The sequence below is a fragment of the Cheilinus undulatus genome, linkage group 15, assembly GCF_018320785.1.
Source record: "Cheilinus undulatus linkage group 15, ASM1832078v1, whole genome shotgun sequence".
Classification (NCBI taxonomy): Eukaryota; Metazoa; Chordata; class Actinopteri; order Labriformes; family Labridae; genus Cheilinus; species Cheilinus undulatus.
In genome coordinates, this window is record NC_054879.1 from 44,421,877 (window position 1) to 44,440,280 (window position 18,404).

Here is an 18,404-nt window from a genome sequence, read left to right on the forward strand (position 1 = left end):
ATCAGCAAGTCTCTCATCCATTCATTTTTACTATTTCAAACACTGCAGGTGCTAGAAAACTGAAAATACAGCCTTAAAATGATTCTGATTAGCTCCATTAAAGAAGGGGAATATTATTTTCATAAATGCTGCACAAGCTTGATTTAATCCGACATGTATCGCGCTTTTAAAAGCCAATCATTTCACATTTTTATAGTAAATCCCCTTCCATCACATCATGGCGACTGGCTAACTTTTCTTTATTCCTGCAGGTTTGATCTGTGTCAAGGAGGATTGAAAAGCGTGATGGACATGAACTGTGCTCCCCGCAGCTGCATGTGCGGCTGTCTGCATGATGTGTGTATTGACGTGCTGTAGCAAGAGTTCAGGGAGGCAGCTGAGCAAAATAATTCAGAATGTCCTGCCTGCTGACACAAGGACAAAGGCACAGACTGAACATGCCCATATGAGGAAGGAGACAATGGACGTGGCTACACCTGGAAATGCACCGCTGTTGTTTTTCACCGTGACCTCTGCAGCACACTGAGATTTTCACAGGCTGGTCGTACAAGCATGCTGGACAATCACATCTGCTCGAATACGCTTATAGAGCTCTGGCATCATCGTGTAATTAGCAACCACGCTAATGGAATCAAACATATAAGGTCATTATGATATGTCATGCTAATTTCTTATTTTTCATGTTTAACCCACAAATGATAAGCTATTGCACAATATACCTACTATGTTTCCTTCAATATCCTCTGAAATATAAGGAATAAATTAAAGAGATGTAAACGGGGGTGGTAGCAGCATGGAAGCTTAAACTGTCATTGTCCAGAGCAGCTCCGTGCCCTGCCTTTTGGGTAGGATTTCTCCAAAACGCTTGTGCACTTGGAATTAGCATGGTGCAGTCAAGGGACTACTGAAGGCTGAATCAATGCATCACTCCCAGGGCCTTGGGTATGGATATGAAAAGGGCATAATGGGACCTCTTTGTTTTGTGCCGATCCTCATATCATGCGTCTAACAACCAGGGTCCTCATGCAAAGCTTCCCCAAAGGAGGCGAGATCACCCCCCGCTCTCAAGGCCATGCATGGATAATAGAGATGAGTGGGGGGGTGCAAAAAGAGTGTCAGTAAGTCAATTTAGACTTAAAATGAATAAATAAATAAAGTTTTTTGGATAAAATCTTCTTTATAGGATGGTTTGACTCTTTAAGAGTCCAATTTCTGCTTCCAGGAGTGAAAAGAGAAACTGTTTACTACTATAAATTTGTGCAAAAACACTGCAATGACCTGCTGACAGTTAGCTTAGCATAGTGACTTAGCATAAAGATAACAAAAGAGGACATAGCTAGGGGTAAAATTAAAAAAAAATCCACCTACCAGCTATTACATGTTCTCTAGAATACACAATATAATCTATTTACTTAAAGTTTGACCACAACTTGCCTCCATAGTCCTCCAAAAGATGTTTACGTGCCTGGAGGTGAAAAGGTGAGAGGGTCAGACACAGCCAGCAGTGGTGAGTGAGGAGACAGACCCAGGTCTGCTTAATGGTGATTTTCTTATTAAAAAGCTGGAGAATGTTAGTGAACATAAAACCAAAACTGTGGGTACATGCTGCAGTGATGAACTGTCTTTACAATGAAGCACGAGTCTTCAGATCCACCTTCAGGCAAAGTACATCTTTGCTAATGTTAGCAAAGATGCTAACAACAACACGGGATCAAGCCATGGTCATACCACTCTGTCCAGCTGCTTCAGGACAGTTTTCTTCCTCAGCTGCTCAGATAAATGCTGAAAAGTGCTCCAAAACTTTGAGACAGACCTGTTTGATAACAATATTAATCCAGTGTAGTAATCTGCGGTGGAATCGACAAAATTGAAGTTAATTAGCGAACTTTAGGAGCTGAAGACGGAAAATATGATGCGTTCAGGTAACCTCAGTAAATTAGATGACTGTAATCTACATGTTATGATGTGTTCAACTGTCACATAAAATGGGAAAATGTAGTTTATGACGAGAAACTTCAATAAATACAGTGTGAATATGTGTTTATATTTTGTCTTTTTTGCTCTTTTTGTCCGTCCTTATTTTGTCTTTCCACTAAACTATAGAAATACATGACAATAACAACTTTTAAAAATCGAAAAACATGGGGCGTGCCGATAGTTGAGTGGTTGAGGTGCACACCATGTACTCGGGCAGCCCGGGTTCAAGGCCCTTTTAAAAACACAAAAATATACTTAAACTATAAAAAAATGCTGTGATTAATCATGATTAATCACAGCGTAGTGATGTGATTAACTTGATTAATCTTTTAAATTGAGTAACAGCACTACTAAAAACATGGAAAAATACTTAAACTATTAAAAAAACTGTAATTCATTATGATTAATCACAGCGTAGTGATGTGATTAATTTAATTAATTTTTTAAATCAGGTATTGGTACTACAATTTACTCTAAAAATCTATCATTCTGGGACTTTTTGCAAGCACATATTTTTGTTAAAATCCAGGGGTTTAGTTGTGTCTTTAGGGTTATTTGACAGGCATTATTGCACTAAGCTAAACTAGCAAACTCACAACTGTGGCTTAATATTTAACTGGAGAGATTTAACCTCAAAATTCTTATCAACATCCCTGAAAAACAGCAAATAGACCAGTGTTGGGTCAAAACCTTGTACGTCCATTTTTATTATTATTATTATTTTAATCAGAGCTGTTGGTCAGTCCTTCAATCTGTCAGAATTTTTAAACAAGTTTCCAACCAAAGAGTCAGAAATATGCTGACTATAATCAGCATTCCTTTCATTCCCTGAAAGTGGGGATTTTGAAGATAGGAGGTTTTGGTCTGACGCCAGCAACATCGACCTGTCCAGCTGCTGTGAAACAGTGGTTTTCAAATTGTCTGGCCTCAGGACCCACCACCATTCCTTAATGAGAGGTGAAAATCTAATAGTTTTAAACCGATCAGACCTAGTCAGTGTAAAATAGTAGAGGTTAGACTTCAGATGGTACAAGGCAGTGGTTCCCAAACTTTTCCTGTCAGACCCCCCTTTGGCAGATGAAAATATTCTCAGGCCCCCCCTCACCCCTCACCCCTAAACATACATATCAACATGTAAAAATATGTAAATGTACAACTGCCAGTCAGGAGTAAGACAGTAAGTCATTAACTCAGTGGATAACTTCACCTATGGTGCAGAAGAAAAAACAACTAAGATCCACCAGAAACATGAGCTAAAGGAATCCCAGCAGTGATCACTGTACAACCTGCAACATCTAAACACAAACTAATACAGCAAAAAACACAGTGAAACACTTTGCACAAGGGCACGATGGGAAAAGGCGCCCACTAAATGTAGTGGGTGACGTTTATTTCAATTGCAGAGCTGGACTAACACTGACAGTGTTTACACTGTTTAGTAACTCTAACACTGAAGGCCATTTAACTGAGTTAAAATTACATTATGGGGGTTAAAATCAAATCTGAAATTTCCAACACTACAGGTTTTAAAAATAGCTCTACGACCCACTTTAGGGTCTTGACCCTCCAGTTGAGAACCATCGCTTTGGCATATTTTGTTGTCGCAGAAAAACACAAGTTACTCTGCTGTGAAAGAAGCAATGCCATTGGCTGTACATAAATATGGACAGCATAACCCTATCTCCTTCCATTGTACAAAAGTGAAGTCTAAAAACCCCAGCAAAAGGGAATGATGTTCCTCGGGTCATGTTAAAGATGCAGTGTGTAAGATTGGGAGCATCAACGGCCAGATTTTAGATTCTGATGCTCACTTCAGATGGCAATTAGTGGAATTTTATTTTTATCTTATTCCATCATGGCAAAGTCCACAGAGGTGACCCTCCCTATGTATGAATAATTCAAATTTTGTAAAAAATAAAACAAAACAAAACAAACAAAAAAACATATTTAGGTGATAAAATACTTAGTTTCATTTATTTATTTATTTATTTTTTACCAAGTTTGTCCCACAAAATGAAGCAGAAACTCAAATTAAAAAAAAAATTTAATGATTGTTTTGTTCAGTTTCATTAAATTTTTTTCACGGCTTTTCATACGTTTTAGGCATGGTTGGGCCAGAAATTCAAGGCTGCAGTAAGGCAGACATGTGGCTAGTAGAGGGCAGGAGGATTGCTCTGGATATCCTTGCATATTACCAGGGGGCATGGGAACTTAACCTGTTAAGAAAACAGCAAAACCCACACCTTTAGGGCGGAGTAAGGGGCGGATGGTGAGAGTAAGCATGGCCTGGGTTGCCATTCAGGCAGATAGTAGGGTTGCCATGAGCCCCTGGCAGGGGCATAGCACAGGGGGGAAAGGGTACTGATTACCCGGGCCCACAGTAGAGAGGGGCCCTAAAGGAATCTGTAATGAAAATTTTGTTTTTTATCTATTTTTTTCTTAGTAATTAGTGTCATTATTGAATCAATCAATCCTGCTGTGGATGTCCCTCCTTGGCAAAAAAGATGCCATCGAGTTTGACCTTGGCTGTTGAGCAACACACATGTGTCAACATGTGTCCAGCCTGACTTCTGACCTCCTTCTGACCCCTGGACTGTGGCACATTGGGTTCTGTGATGAATCCAAATTGTATCAATTGACTAATGAAAACTTAACTCTTTAAGCACCAAAGTAGCAACACTGCGACAAGCAACATTGCTGAATAAACAGGCTATAGCTGCAAATATGGTGCCTAATGTTGTTACTACTTTACACCAGGAGATGGCGGACATGAGTAACTTCAATCCCAGCAGCATTTGTGGGTGTGTTTCTATTCAAAGTTTTGGAGTTTATAGAGTTTGAAAGACGCACCCCCAGTCGAGGAGACGAAGAAGTAGTAGTAGTGGTTGTAGTCGGAGCGAGAAGAGAGAGAGAGTGAACTGTAGCGAGAATGCTCACAATGCCAGGAGGTCTGTTCACTGTTGAGGTATATTCACCGAAAAGGAATATTCACCTTCTGACGATGATATTCAGTCATCCGGGGACACCGAAACTGATGGTGCGTCTGTAAACAGCGACAGCAAGTCCGTGCGCCATGACAGTCCACAAGCAGCACGTACCAAAGCCGATGCTTTGCTTCACTGTGGCCGGGGTGGGAGTAGCAGGGGGGGTGAAAACACCACGAATAGTGACAGAGGTAGCAGCGGATGTGGTAGAAGCCATGGGAGAAAATGTACATCCAATGGTGGTGGAGACAGCAGTGGTGTTCATGGTTGATGTCAGAATATGCAAATTAGATGAGTGAATTTACTTCAGTCACGAACTTTGGGTCATACTAAAGATGTTTCTTATTTACAGTATGCTTTTATCTCTTACCACTTTCGAGCTACAGCCTTTTGAAATCTTGATATCAAAATTAAATATTTTCTTAAAAAAACTGTGGCGCCTAAAGGGTTAAAGGGGCTCTATGTAAGATTTTTTCTTTAAAACTTCCCACTTTAGCGTATATAATGGTGTGCACTTTATCCCGATGTGAAGAATAAGGCTCTTTATGTCTTCATTGTTTGCTTGTATAAGCCTGTGAAGTCATTTCTCTGTGAAGAATTTGGGCCGAATTTTTCGCGAAATCTCAACGGAAGTGACGTCAATTACTACGTAATGCGTGCACCCCCTTGCTCTGTTTATACCTGACAACAGCATGCTGCTTCCGTGAGTAAACGACCGGCTAGCTCAGCCCAAACACCCACACAAACTCAGCAAAAACATAAAAACACTAAGATAGTTTTATCTGCTGAAGCCCGTTAAGCTAAAAGAGAGCGTGACTGACACAGGGGGAAATCGAGGATAAATATCAGTGGAGCATTTGAGAAATGGAGGGAGCTCCGCTCGGCGCTCGGGATAAATACCGATCCAGAGATGGCCTTCTTTCTGTTGAAAAGGTAAGGCATCGCTCCGGACCATGAAATACAATGTAGTGTTTTATGTTGTATAAACCATATGCTACATCACGTTAGCTTGCTAACGAAGATGCTATCCAAACAACGAGAATGTCACATTGCTCATTTAGTGTTTTCCGTATAATACTGCATTTTTTCTTGCTTCCTGGCACTGGACTCAACTTACTGAGTTTATTTTTTGATACTTAGTTTGTAAAATATGTTCAACACATAATGTCAGCTATCTGATATCCACGGTGGAGGCACCATTATCAGAGCTAAGCAATGTTTGCCCTGTTGCTTCTGCTCTAAAATGCGTCCCATTCAATACACATTACACATTACACACGTAAAAAGACAATAAAATTGGTCAATGCTGCACTAAGAGCAAAGTTGTTCATTCATAGAAATGGTTGCCCTTTTTTAACCGCCTCATATAAACCGATATTTAATTTTGTGCTGTGTCCGCACTAGAGGTTCAAATATACTTTTATTCATTTTGATTTTTAGTTCCTGGAACTTTTAAGTGTTACTTCACTTACCTCCTCTGTATACGTGATGCCGGTAAATCACCTTGGTCCAGGTGTGTATCAGCTGATAAACCGGAGGCTCGTTAATGAGCAAGGAGCACGCCGTCGTGGACGAGCAACACAATGTTGTTGTAGTTTGCCTAATGGCCGTCGCTACACTGATATTTTTCTAAATCTTGCATAGAGCCCCTTTAACTAAATGGAAAAATGAACATTAAAAAACAAATCCCCATGATTATAAGCACCTATCATGATATTTTACGAATTTGAAAACAAAGTACAGTGCTTAACAAATTTATTAGACCACCTGTCATATTTGTCTCAGAGCCCATCCAACATCATGAAGTGCTTTAATGCGGACACTTTCATTTTCAGTGAGCTCCCCACGTTTTACCATTTTGAACAGGAATGAGGAATTTCAAACTGAATTCACCCAAATTTGAGCCGGCTCACTGGGCTTCTCTGAGAAGTCAGAAATGAATCAAGCATGGCATTCAACCACTGAAACCCATTTTTCTCTTCAGGAATGACAGTAAATAACTATAATTTGACATATTAATCAAGAAATATTAATGTGCTTTACTATTTTTTCAGTTTTTTTTGTAAATCAGTAAATGTGAAAATTAATGGATAACAATAATAATGATATTTTAGCATTGAAAATATCATTTGGGTTAAAGAGCTTCTACATATTGGTGTATTAACCATTGCAGAAAGATAAAAAAGGATTTTGGTAATTACTAATGCTGTTAATTTAGGGCAGCTGTGGCAGAAACCTTACTTTAGTTTGGGTTAGGGTGGTCTAATAAATTTGTTCAGCACTGTATGTGATGTGTATTTTACTTTAAAATTTGACCCCATGTCCCATCTGTTAACATAGAGGAGGCGGAGCTTGTCTTTACTCCCTGCTGCTGTTGTTACGTCCATCTTAATATACAGTCAATGTAAAGCAAACAAAGCAGCACCTAGAAATATAGTTCGTAGATTTATTCAAAAGCAAACACACCGGATCCACACTCCTGGGGCTTTATTATTGCTTTAAAGTCATGCAAACTTTAGACACAACTCCATATCTCTGCAGATGAACAGAGAACAGTGTCTAAAAGGGTGTGAGCGGAGCAGACAGGCTGCTAGAAAAGAGGCAGATCCCACTAGTGCGTGCAGACAGGCTAAGATAAAACTGTTAATGAATCACACAAACTACAGCATAACATTGCAATGATAGGCTACTTGTGAACTGCTGCTCATTAGGGCTGATTTTTTCTTTGAATTTGGCTCGCGCTGCAAAGCGCATGCGCAGTGCGGCGCGTGCTGCTGCCTTCAGTCAGTGGAGCAGCTGTCCAGGGTTTGGAATTCCAACATGGCAGAGGCTGTGGTCAGTCTTCCCCTCACTAACTTGGAATGGTTTCAAATCGCGAGCAGCCACGCTTAACCTCTCCAGCCCGTACCAGCCGCTCACGTGCACACTTTTAACGGATCGATGGTGCTATAAAGCGTGACGCTGCCCTGTCACCTCCACAGGTAAGTCTTCTTATTGTGTCTATCAGTGATGTTGACAATTAGAAAGAGAAACGGAGCAGGGCTGTAACGTTACGCACGCGGAGAGGCAGAGAAGGAGAGAGGCTGTGTCGCGCGTCACGGAGCTGCATTATTCCGCATTTTCCGGTCTTAAACCACTTGTCATCGCTTTGTGGAAGACTGAATAAACGCTAGCAAGTTCTGGGGGGTGTTTGCATACTGGAGTGGGACCTGTTTCTTAAATAACTTTGCAGCTACGGGAAGTTTTTTGCATGCCAGTCTGAATAAAACTTGCCGCGATATCCGCAGGCGGGAGGCTAATAGATGGCTTGTCATTGCGCTCTTAGTGGGACAACTGCTGGCAAGTAATCTATTTTAAAAGTAAAGGGAGGGTGTGGAGGGGGGGCATCACGCTGCTTTAGCCTCTTCCTCTAATAGGCGGCGTGAAGAATGTGTATTTTATGTCATCCACAGTCTCTCACACGCTTCCTATCCTCTCGTTCCAACTCGCGCAAGAAGTGACAGGCTGCAGCCGTGTGTGTGTCTCCATCCACGGCTGCTTTTCTCTTTCTTTCTTCCATTTTTTAAGTCCTTCCTCCCGCATGTGGGTTTTTTTTTTCTTTAATTAAACGTCCTAAATGAGCAGCCGAGGACAGAAAGAAAGGAAGGAAGCGTGCGTTTTTGAAACTTGTGAAATCCGATAGCAGAGGAGAAAAAGTGCCTGTAATGAGAAGCAACCTTTGGAATTCCTCCTCGTGAAAATTCCGATTCTGCCTTTTTTTCCCCCTCTCCTCTTGTTTTTAGGCTTGAAGACATGATCACTAGCACCAGTATTTATGGTACGTTCATTTTGGTATTCTCTCTTATATTATTCTTTATTTCATGAATATAGGCTGTTACTGCAGTCCTGTATGGTGTGTGTGTGTGTGAGTGTGTGTGTGGGAGTGTGTTTTTGCATGTTTGACTCAAAAAGTTAAATTATTATGTGCTGTAGTAATAAATGTCATATTGTTTAGACAGGGGGGCATCATACCATTAATAACACATAAGAGGCATTATAAGTCAGGTGGAATTATTTATGTTCTCTAATATTACTTACATTTATTTTTTCAAAATTGCACTATTTTTTATATATTTGCACGCTAAATGCAATGGCTGTGATTGGCTTAAAGCAAGCTCATTTAAAATATGAATTTTGCAGAAATATTCTTATATTATGCATTCATTTAAATTCAGTAATTGGCACTAAAATAAGCACCAGCTTTTAACCCCTTAAAACCTGTTGTATCATATTTGATACATACTTTTATGATACCTCTATCTGATCAAAAAGCTACTAAAAAAATTCTGAGTTAAATCTGATACATGATAAAAATGCCCTCAAGTGGATTATCAGTTACCAAAAACACCAAATGAGATACAAAAAATTATAAATGTTAAATTTGATGGAAATTTTGATTTTTTGGGATTTCAGTAGAAAGTGAAACAAACATTTCAGTTCCAAAAAATGAGAATTTTCTGGCTTTAATTTGTGTATTCAGGCTTTAAAGGGTTAAAATGAGTTTTATTTTGAAATTTGAGACAAGGTTTCAAGATTCAAGAAGCTTTATTGTCATACTAGCACACATTTACACATGGATAGCAGGAAATGTCACCCTCAAGGTCCTGTTCTTAAGCCCAATAAATATCTAAGAAAACAATATATACACATAGGATAAAACTAAGAAAGTATATACAAATAGCATAAAAGGACCATAAATATAAAAATATAAACATAGTTTAAGATCATAATCTCCTGCAGAAGTTTAAAAAAATATATGGCTTTATAATTTCTAACCAGCTATACTTTTAATTCAGCAGCGCATTGATGAACATTTGTGAATATTAACATCTGATTGCAGTTTTTAAAAAATAATATTCTATTGAAAATAGTCGCTCTTTAGGAAATCTTGCACCTGACCTTGTACGGTATGCTCCTTTAATGTATATCTCGCACTCTATAACTGCCATCTAAAGTGAAATTAACCCTCTTTCTACCACAGAAGCAGCTTTTAATCCTAAAAAAACAGACAGACATCAGGACACAAAGTCATCAGAAGTCACAAGTTCTGTTCCACCACCCCTCTCTCTATTCCAACAAACACTTTGCCCTCAGTAAACCTTTCCAACCTGCACACAACAATTTACTTAATTGTGTCCACACATTTCATTTGCATGTTTTTGCTTGGAGAGGAAATTAACATCATCAGCAGTGAGCTGAAGTATGTTTTCATTCCTCTTGAAAAACTAACAGCATGGCAGCATCCGTCACTCAGCGGAGGAGAAAAAAAATGTACATTACACTCACGTTCATTATGTTGGAGTGTTTGCTTGTAATGTGTTTTTGTAAAGTGGGGAGTAAATGTGTTAGTTAGCCCTCCCTTATGCATGTGTGGCTATTTTTGTCAGAAAAGAACTTTAATGGAGTCAGAGGAATTTTTGTTTTTATCTGCAGGGTTCATGATTGTGCAGAAAAAGTGATTGTGCAAGGCAAATTTAAAAATGAGTTGTAAAAGTCACTTTATTTTGAAAAACTACAAAAATCTGCCTGATCTTTTATCTGAATATCCTAATTATGAAATCCGCCTCACAGGGAGTCCATGTGTGCTCTCCTGCAGCGTGAGGTGATTCTTGCAGGTCCTTATTTAACCCCGCACACCTCCGCTGTGCATGGAAAAGCAGCTGACAGCTCTGTTTATTCCTGATAGGAGAGCACTTATGATAGCTATCTAAGCTGTCGCCTGACGCGAAAATCTCGCCGCCCGATTTGACAACAGATGCTGACCCCGCCTGTTTTCATCACCCCCTCTTTGCCGAGTGTCACACATGTTCACACTTTTAAGAGTGCTTGTAAATAATGACAAGAAGTTGTGTGATGAAAACTAAATAATTGCACACTTTTTTTTCTAGAGAAGTGCTGAGGAATTGAAGCAAGACGGCGCAGTTTATTTTTAAATAATAGTCAAACTTAGAAGCTTTAAATTCTACAGAAAATTGTATTTTTGGTGCACCAGAAAAATGAAATCATGCTCCAGAAATATTGCCAGTGTTTCCCCCAGTTGCAGCTTCTTTTATTCCTATATTTCTTGCCTAATATTTCTTGCTTTTTCTGTTTATTTTGCTGGGAAGGCATGCAGCAGCTTTAAGTGACGTGTTCATAACCTGAGGAGTGATCGCTAAAATTGACAGCCTGACTTTACATCATTCCTACAGGGAGGATGTGTGTTCGACAGGCCCCGGCTCTCTCCATATATGTGCTCTAATCATGACAATTAAAGGCAGCTCCTGAACACCCTGAGCCGCCTCTGTGTACACACCCCCTGGGATGTCTGCGGCGCTGCTGTAAATTGATGAAATACTCATCTTTACTGATGGATCAATTTGTCTGCAAACTACAAGAAAAAAAAAACATCTTCGAGTGTGCTGCTAGGATCAGGGAGGGATTGTCATCTTTGAGCAAATATGTTAAGTGGTGTCTTTTATTTGTCATATAAAAAAGCCAGGGAGGCCCCAGTGGAGGTAAAAGACGCTAGCATGAGTGACAAAGAAAGCCCTCTAAGTATTCTACGGTGTTCCCCCCCTTGTCTGTTGGTCTTGTATTCACATCTCTGCCGTTTCCCTCATGGCAGCCTTGCTGTGTGTTTTCTCTTCTCTGCACTGATCTAAGTTGGACTGCATTAGAAAGTGGAGGCAGCTGTCTGTTGCTATACTGAGGGACGTGTTTGCTCTACTGCAAAGATGAAGGACCATGAATCCTTGACATCCTCCCTTTTTCTCCCCCCCTCCTCCTCCTCCTCCTCCTCCTCCTACCATCTCATTTAGACACAGCGACTGTCTGCTCAGACTTGTTTTTTTTTTCTTCTTCTTCTCTTTCCTCTGAGTGACAGCATATGGCATGGACATTTTCTAAAATGCATGTGCCTACCACTGGCTGCTTGTACTTACCCTTCACATGTCTGCTAGGTACAGGCCCACCATGTTATCTCAAACCAAATAGCTCAGCTTCCTTTGCAGCATTTGTCTAAAACTGTGCATGCATGTGCAATCTTTATAAAGAAACATATCCTTCACATGCATCCTATAATGTTATAATGAGACATACATTAATGCACAAGGGGCTTAAAGAGCTTATAGGCTCCCCTTAATGACTGATTAGAACAGCAGCACGTTCATAAGTCATGTTTTATGGCAGCTTTATTCAGGCCAAAAGCGTGTCATTTACACTGTGTTGCGTTCAAACTCTCCTCCTCCTTTTTTCCAACATGCAGGCTTTTGTTTCATGCGAGGTGTCTCTGCGCTCATAAGGAGACGAAGGCAGCGCAGAGCCTGTGGGGGATTGGCTAGAATAGACAATCCCCAGGTGTACTAAACTAGGTTTAGCACTAAGGCTTTTAATCTGGACTTGTAGGGAGATTCATGTGCATTCATAGATTTGCCTCAGTAATTATCATACCCCCAGTGGCAAGCCGAGGAGAGAGACGTTTGCCTAAATCACTGATGTCCTCATTACACTGTTTACATTTTAATTAGACATGCTAAAGTCTGGATTGTTTTTCTAAGTGGACGAAAAGATGCGGATCTGTTGCTATGTTTAGTTTTAGGAAGGAGACACGATGCTTGGATTGCTGCCTGGCTGTAAACTGACATCTCTCGCCTTGTTTATAACCGTCTTTATAATGAATTATAGTCCTATTTGTAGGCTGCTGTAATTGGAGATAAAAAATATTAAGGCATGTTAAAAAAAATCCACCTTGACTAAATTATTTACAGCTTCTTTCATAGTGAATAATACTCCCTCCTTCAAGGACTTAAATAAACAAAATCCACAATCCCATCACTTTTTCAGAATACTTTGAGGTGTCATTGTGTGCCTGAGTCTTGTTGCTTATCATTGAATAACCTTGGTGTAGAGGTGTTTTTTCCCTGTCCTCCTTCCAAGGTGTTTTTTTTATTGCATGCTGTTGGGGAGTTTTCATATTGTGAGAAAGGCAGCGAGTCCTACAGAAGAGAGAAATCAGGGCTAGGGTTATTTAAAACAAGGTGTTTTCATGTGGCAATCAAGGCTGAGATTGGAGATCTTTTTCAGCTTTAAAGCAGGGGTGTCAAACTCAAGGCCCGGGGGCCAAATCTGGGTTGTGGCTTAGTTGTAACCGGCCCGCAGGATCATATCCTACTGGCCCACCAGTATGAGGTCTGCAGATTTCCTCCAGTATAGAAATGAAATTTATCCTTGATGATTGAAAATATCCTTGTTTAGTCAGAAAAATCTGAAAACATGAAGGGTAAAAAGATATATTTAGACAAAAAGTAAGGAATGTGCGAAAAGACATTAATTTATGTTTATTTTGCATCTCATAATTATGACTTAAACTCATAGTTTTGATTTTTGGTTTCATACTTTGATCTTTCAGATTCACAGTTTTAAATAATAACTCATATTTTCACTTTAAAATGCATGATTTCAAATTTCCAACCATCTAAATTCATGAGTTTAAATTTTATCTCATATTTTTACCTTTAAAACTTAGTATTCCATAATTTTACCCAATAAATTCATGATTTTAAAATTTTATTTCTTTTTTTGACTGTTTAGATTGACAATTTTAATTTATACTTTGACCTTTTAAACTCATAACCTTGACTTTTATTCCCACATTTTGAAATTTTACAATCATAATTTAAAATTGTATCTCATATTTGTACCTTTAAAACTCAGTATTCCATAATTTTACCCATTAAATTCATGATTTTGACATTTTATTTCTTTTTTTGACCGTTTAGATTCACAGTTTGAATTTATATTTTGACCTTTGAACTCCTACATTTGACTTTTAATCCCTTATTTTGACCTTTTAGACTCATAATTGAAAAATGTATCTCATATTTTGTCCTTTAAATTCATGATTTTGACGTTTATAACAAATTTTGACCTTTTAAACTTGTGATTTCAAATTATATTTCATATTTTGACCTTTTAAACTCCTAATCTTGATTTTTAATCCCACATTTTGAAATTTTACAATCATAGTTTAAAATTTTATCTCATATTTATACCTTTTGCTCAGTGGTTCTCAACTGGTCTAGCCTCAGGACCCACCAGTTTCTCCATTGACAAATCGGGAGCCAAAATAAAATTTTAAAAAGTTTATCTAATAAATATTTTTGCAGTTTCAATATTGGATAGTACAAAAGAATATTAGGGCCACTAAAAAAATTTAGAAATATATATACATATATATATATATATATATAGTGAGATTAAAGTCAGACTTTTGACTTTTTTCTCAGAAAAAAAAAAAATTGTCCCAAAAATGTTTTTTTCCATTGGCCGTGATCCTCTTCTGTAGGATAGAACAAGATAAATTACTGCAAAAAAAGGAGACATATAAACATGTTTAACACCCCACTTCCCCATGAATACATGTGTTTTTTTTAATTTCAAAAGATTTTCAGAAATTGCCTCAATATCATTGGAGTTGCAAAGTAATTTTTCCCAGAACAGAAGACAAATTTGCTGAAACACTGAGAAAACATTTACCCATTATTATGATAAAACACAGTGAAATAACATGCATAGATGCATGTCCAGCGTTACTTCTCGCACCATTTGCCACAATTTTTTTGCGACCCACTGGAAACAGCTCTGCGACCCACTTTTGGGTCCCGACCCACCAGTTGAGAACCATTGCTTTAGTTCATGGTTTCAAATTGTATTTCATATTTTGACCTTTAAAACTTAAGATTACCTACTTTGACCTTTTTCACTGTCTGTCTCATATATTTTCCTTTAAAGTATATTTTGACTTTAAATCTCAGATTTTGAGCCTCATTTTGACTGTTTTTAATCTCCACATCATTTATCATCACCCATAATTCATTAGTGGTGAAAATGAGGCTTACGGTTTATGGTTTAATGTTGATCTTGTTGGGCTCTCAGGTACTCAGAATCTGGCCCCTGCTGTGATTGAGTTTGACATCTCTGCTTTAAATAAATGTTTGATATGTAGTGGATTCTTAAATTTCGCCTCATCGGCGTGACCTCTAAATTATGAGCGTCTGATCCAAGGATTTTTGATTCTGCAGAAAAAGGAGCCAAATTTTATAAGAGACAAAATCTGAAAGCATAAGAGCAAAATTCAGAGCTTTTATTTTGACATAATGGGACGGTTTAATAGGGTTATAATTCATGCACTGATTCAACTCAAGAATAGGAAGGATCTGCTTGAACATGAAAGTCCATTGTCCCATACATTACATGCCATTCTAATCGACTTAAATTGATATTTGAGACAATTAGCTCAAACAGTGATCACACGAGATGCTTTTTTTCCAACGCAGTGATTCATTCATCCTCAGCGGAGTCGGGGGTTTGCTGGCAGGTTGGCGCAGCGCCAGGTGCTAGCATAGGGGGGCTTGAGTGCCAGGGATGAGAGAGAGCGAGAGAGAGAGAGGGAGAGAGAGGGAGAAAGGGTGGGCTGAGGTCTGATGCCTGATGGTGTGGAGAGTGGAGGATGGGGGGTGGAGGGGTGCTGCCGTGGAGGTTTAAGGTGTCAGGCTGCAGCGGCGCAGCAGGAGTCTGCAGTGACACTGAGCGGAGCAGCATGTGCAGAAGTGAGGGATTGGACATTTGGGGGTTAGCCAGGGATGTTAAATTGTTGTTTTAGTGACTGGCTTATTAAGGTGGAAAATGCTGCGTTAGTTAAGGGCACACACAACAAACAAGCTTTTGTTTTCCTCCAGGCAGCTGCAGCCGAGGTAAACCTGTGAGCTATTTGGAGAATTTTCAAAATGCAAAACAAAAGGAGTATTTTCTTCTGATTTCAGCCGGATTATCACATGTAGACAATTTAAATTCATAAAGCACTTCTCCCCCCTCTCTCTCTCTCTCTCTCTCTCTTTCCAACAACTGGAGTCTCACTTGTTGTAAGTGAATAGTCACTAGAAGCCTCGCTGCCTGGCGGGTGGCCTATTTGACAGTCCCTCTAAGAGTCCACACGGAATTAGATTAATTTAAATCAGAAAAATAAAGAGTGCAAGGAAAAAAAAAAGAGTGCTCAAGAGTTCAGCGTCATCGCAGAGCTTTATGAGGGCTGACACTTCTTTTGTGTTCATTATCAGGAAATCACCTCGGGGAGTCGTGTTGACTTTGCATGCTCTAAAATAGCTGGAACAGTGGACTGCCCCGCGCTCGCTCGCTTGTTCACTTCCACTTGAAAGTATCTGGGGAAGAAAGGTGGAAATACCAGACTGAGGGTTTTTAAACGCTGAGAGAAGATAAACAGTCTAAACTCCTACTTCTGTAAGAGGAATCATCCAGTCTGTCCTGTTGCTCTGCACCGGCCTCGGCTCTTTGTTGCTTGTTAGCACCACCGTTTCTTTCCCATAATTCCTATCACTCCTTACTGTGCTGGGGAATGGTGCAAAGGCAAAAACAATCAGGGCAGTCAAACTCAATCACAGCAGGGGCCGGATTCTGGATTTAGGTCTAACCTGAGAGCCTAAAAGGGTCAACATTTCACAAGTAATAAAATATGAAAAAACAAAACTGATGATAAATCATTTGGATATTCAAAAAAGTAAAAATGTTATATGTTTAAAGGCTCAAAGCTGAGATTAAAAAAATCCAATTTATTAGTTCAAAAGATCAAATATTAAAAATAGAAAAATGTTTTAAAAGAGCAAATATATGAGGATAAACTTAAAATCATACGTTTGAAAGGTCAAAATATGAGATTAAATTTGAAATCATGAGTTCAATAGTCAAAACATTTTTAAGATTTTAAATTGTGAGTCTGATAGGTCAAAATGTGGGATTAAAAAGCCAAAATTACAATTAAAAAGTTTAAACATGACTTAAATTTAAAATTGGGAGTCTAAAAGGTCAAAATAAAATATAAAAAGTAAAAAATTATAAATTTAAAATGTCAAAATATGAGAAAAAAATTGAAATCATGGGTTTAAAAGTCAAAATATTGGATTAAAAAGCCAAAGTAAGGAGTTGAAAATGTCAATTTATCAACTAGCATTCAAAATGATGACTTAAAAAGGTACAAATATTAGTTCAATTTATAATTGGGAGTCTAAAAGGTTAAATTATGATATAAAAAGTAAAATATATTAATTTAAAATGTCAAAATATGAGAAAAATTGAAATCATGAGTTTAAAAGTCAAAATATGGGATTAAAAAGCCAAAATTAGGAGTTGAAAAGATCAAAATATGACCTAAAATTTAAAATTGGGAATCAAAATGATAAAAACGCGATATATCAAGTCCGAATTCTGAGTTGAAAAGGTCAAAGTATGAAATGAAAAGTCAAAATCATAAGTTTGAGTCGTAATCTTGAGATGCAAAATTGAAAATATGAAATAAAAGCACAAATTTATTTCTTTCCCCACATTCTTGACTTTTTAGGAAATCTGTCTTTCTCTTTATTTTTCAGATTTTTATGGATTAACAAGGATGTTAACAAGGATAATCAAGTTGAATTTTACATTTTTATACTGGAGGAAATCTGCAGACCTCACACTGGTGGGCCAGTTAGAAAACAAAAACAATATGATCTTGTGTAATGTTCCGCGGGCCGGATTTGGCCCCTGGGCCTTGGGTTTGACACCCCTGTTTTACACCATACTTTTAATGATGATGCAGGTTCTGTTATTTTATTTATCCACAGCACTGAAAAGCACTAAACCTTTGAGAAATGTCGGATTTTATTTAGTTTTTTGAGGTGGCTTTCATGCCTTTATTTTACAAGGTGGCTGCTGTAGTTTCTTTTATTCTGTCCTGTAGTTACATGCTCACTAATCATTGCTGCAGATGGGAAGGGTCATGCATTCAGGGTTCTTAGCATGGCTAAATTACAGCTCATGTTTGATACTGGAATCAGAATACAAATCAAAGTAGAGACTAAATATGGACAAACAGTAAAATAAAGATTTAAGGTGAAGCATCCTGGAACTCTTAGGCTGTGCGCTACTACAATGCTTAATACCCAGTTCTGATTTTTCTGCTCTCATCTTTCTTTTGCGTAGCCTGTTATCAGACTCTCCCATTCACTTCAGTGGATTCTCATGAAAGCGGTGTAAAACAGGGAGAATTATGCTGTTCAAGCGGTTGTGAAAAGATCTCATTCCACTTTGTCCTGCAGTGTGAATGCATTCTAATGTAAAGCTTAGATAGAGTCAGGAACAAGGCTGGGGTGCACCGGTCTAACCAAGCCTATGTGCAGCAGCTGATCCAACCCAGTCTCATCAGTTTGCGTGCAAACAACACGACATTGCACTCTCAAAAAGTGTGCAATGCATGTGCAAAACTCCCAATTTTGCATGCAGTTGACTCTCATATTTAGGGCTGAGCAATTAATTGCAAAATTGCTGCTGTAATCTTCAAATCACAGAGGGTGAAATGTTTCTTTTACCCAAAAT

At 38.5% G+C, this 18,404-nt stretch overlaps 1 protein-coding gene across 1 annotated transcript in view; it reads left to right on the forward strand.

Moving 5' to 3' along the window:
- Positions 1–7,825: 7,825 nt before the first annotated feature.
- fign (fidgetin) overlaps positions 7,826–18,404 on the forward strand; it is a 48,460-nt gene continuing 37,881 nt past the window's right edge. The window contains exons 1-2 of the mRNA XM_041806334.1: positions 7,826–7,942; positions 8,744–8,778. Of these exons, the coding sequence (XP_041662268.1) occupies positions 8,754–8,778 (25 nt within the window). The 5' untranslated portion in view covers positions 7,826–7,942; positions 8,744–8,753. The remainder of the gene's footprint in view (positions 7,943–8,743; positions 8,779–18,404) is intronic.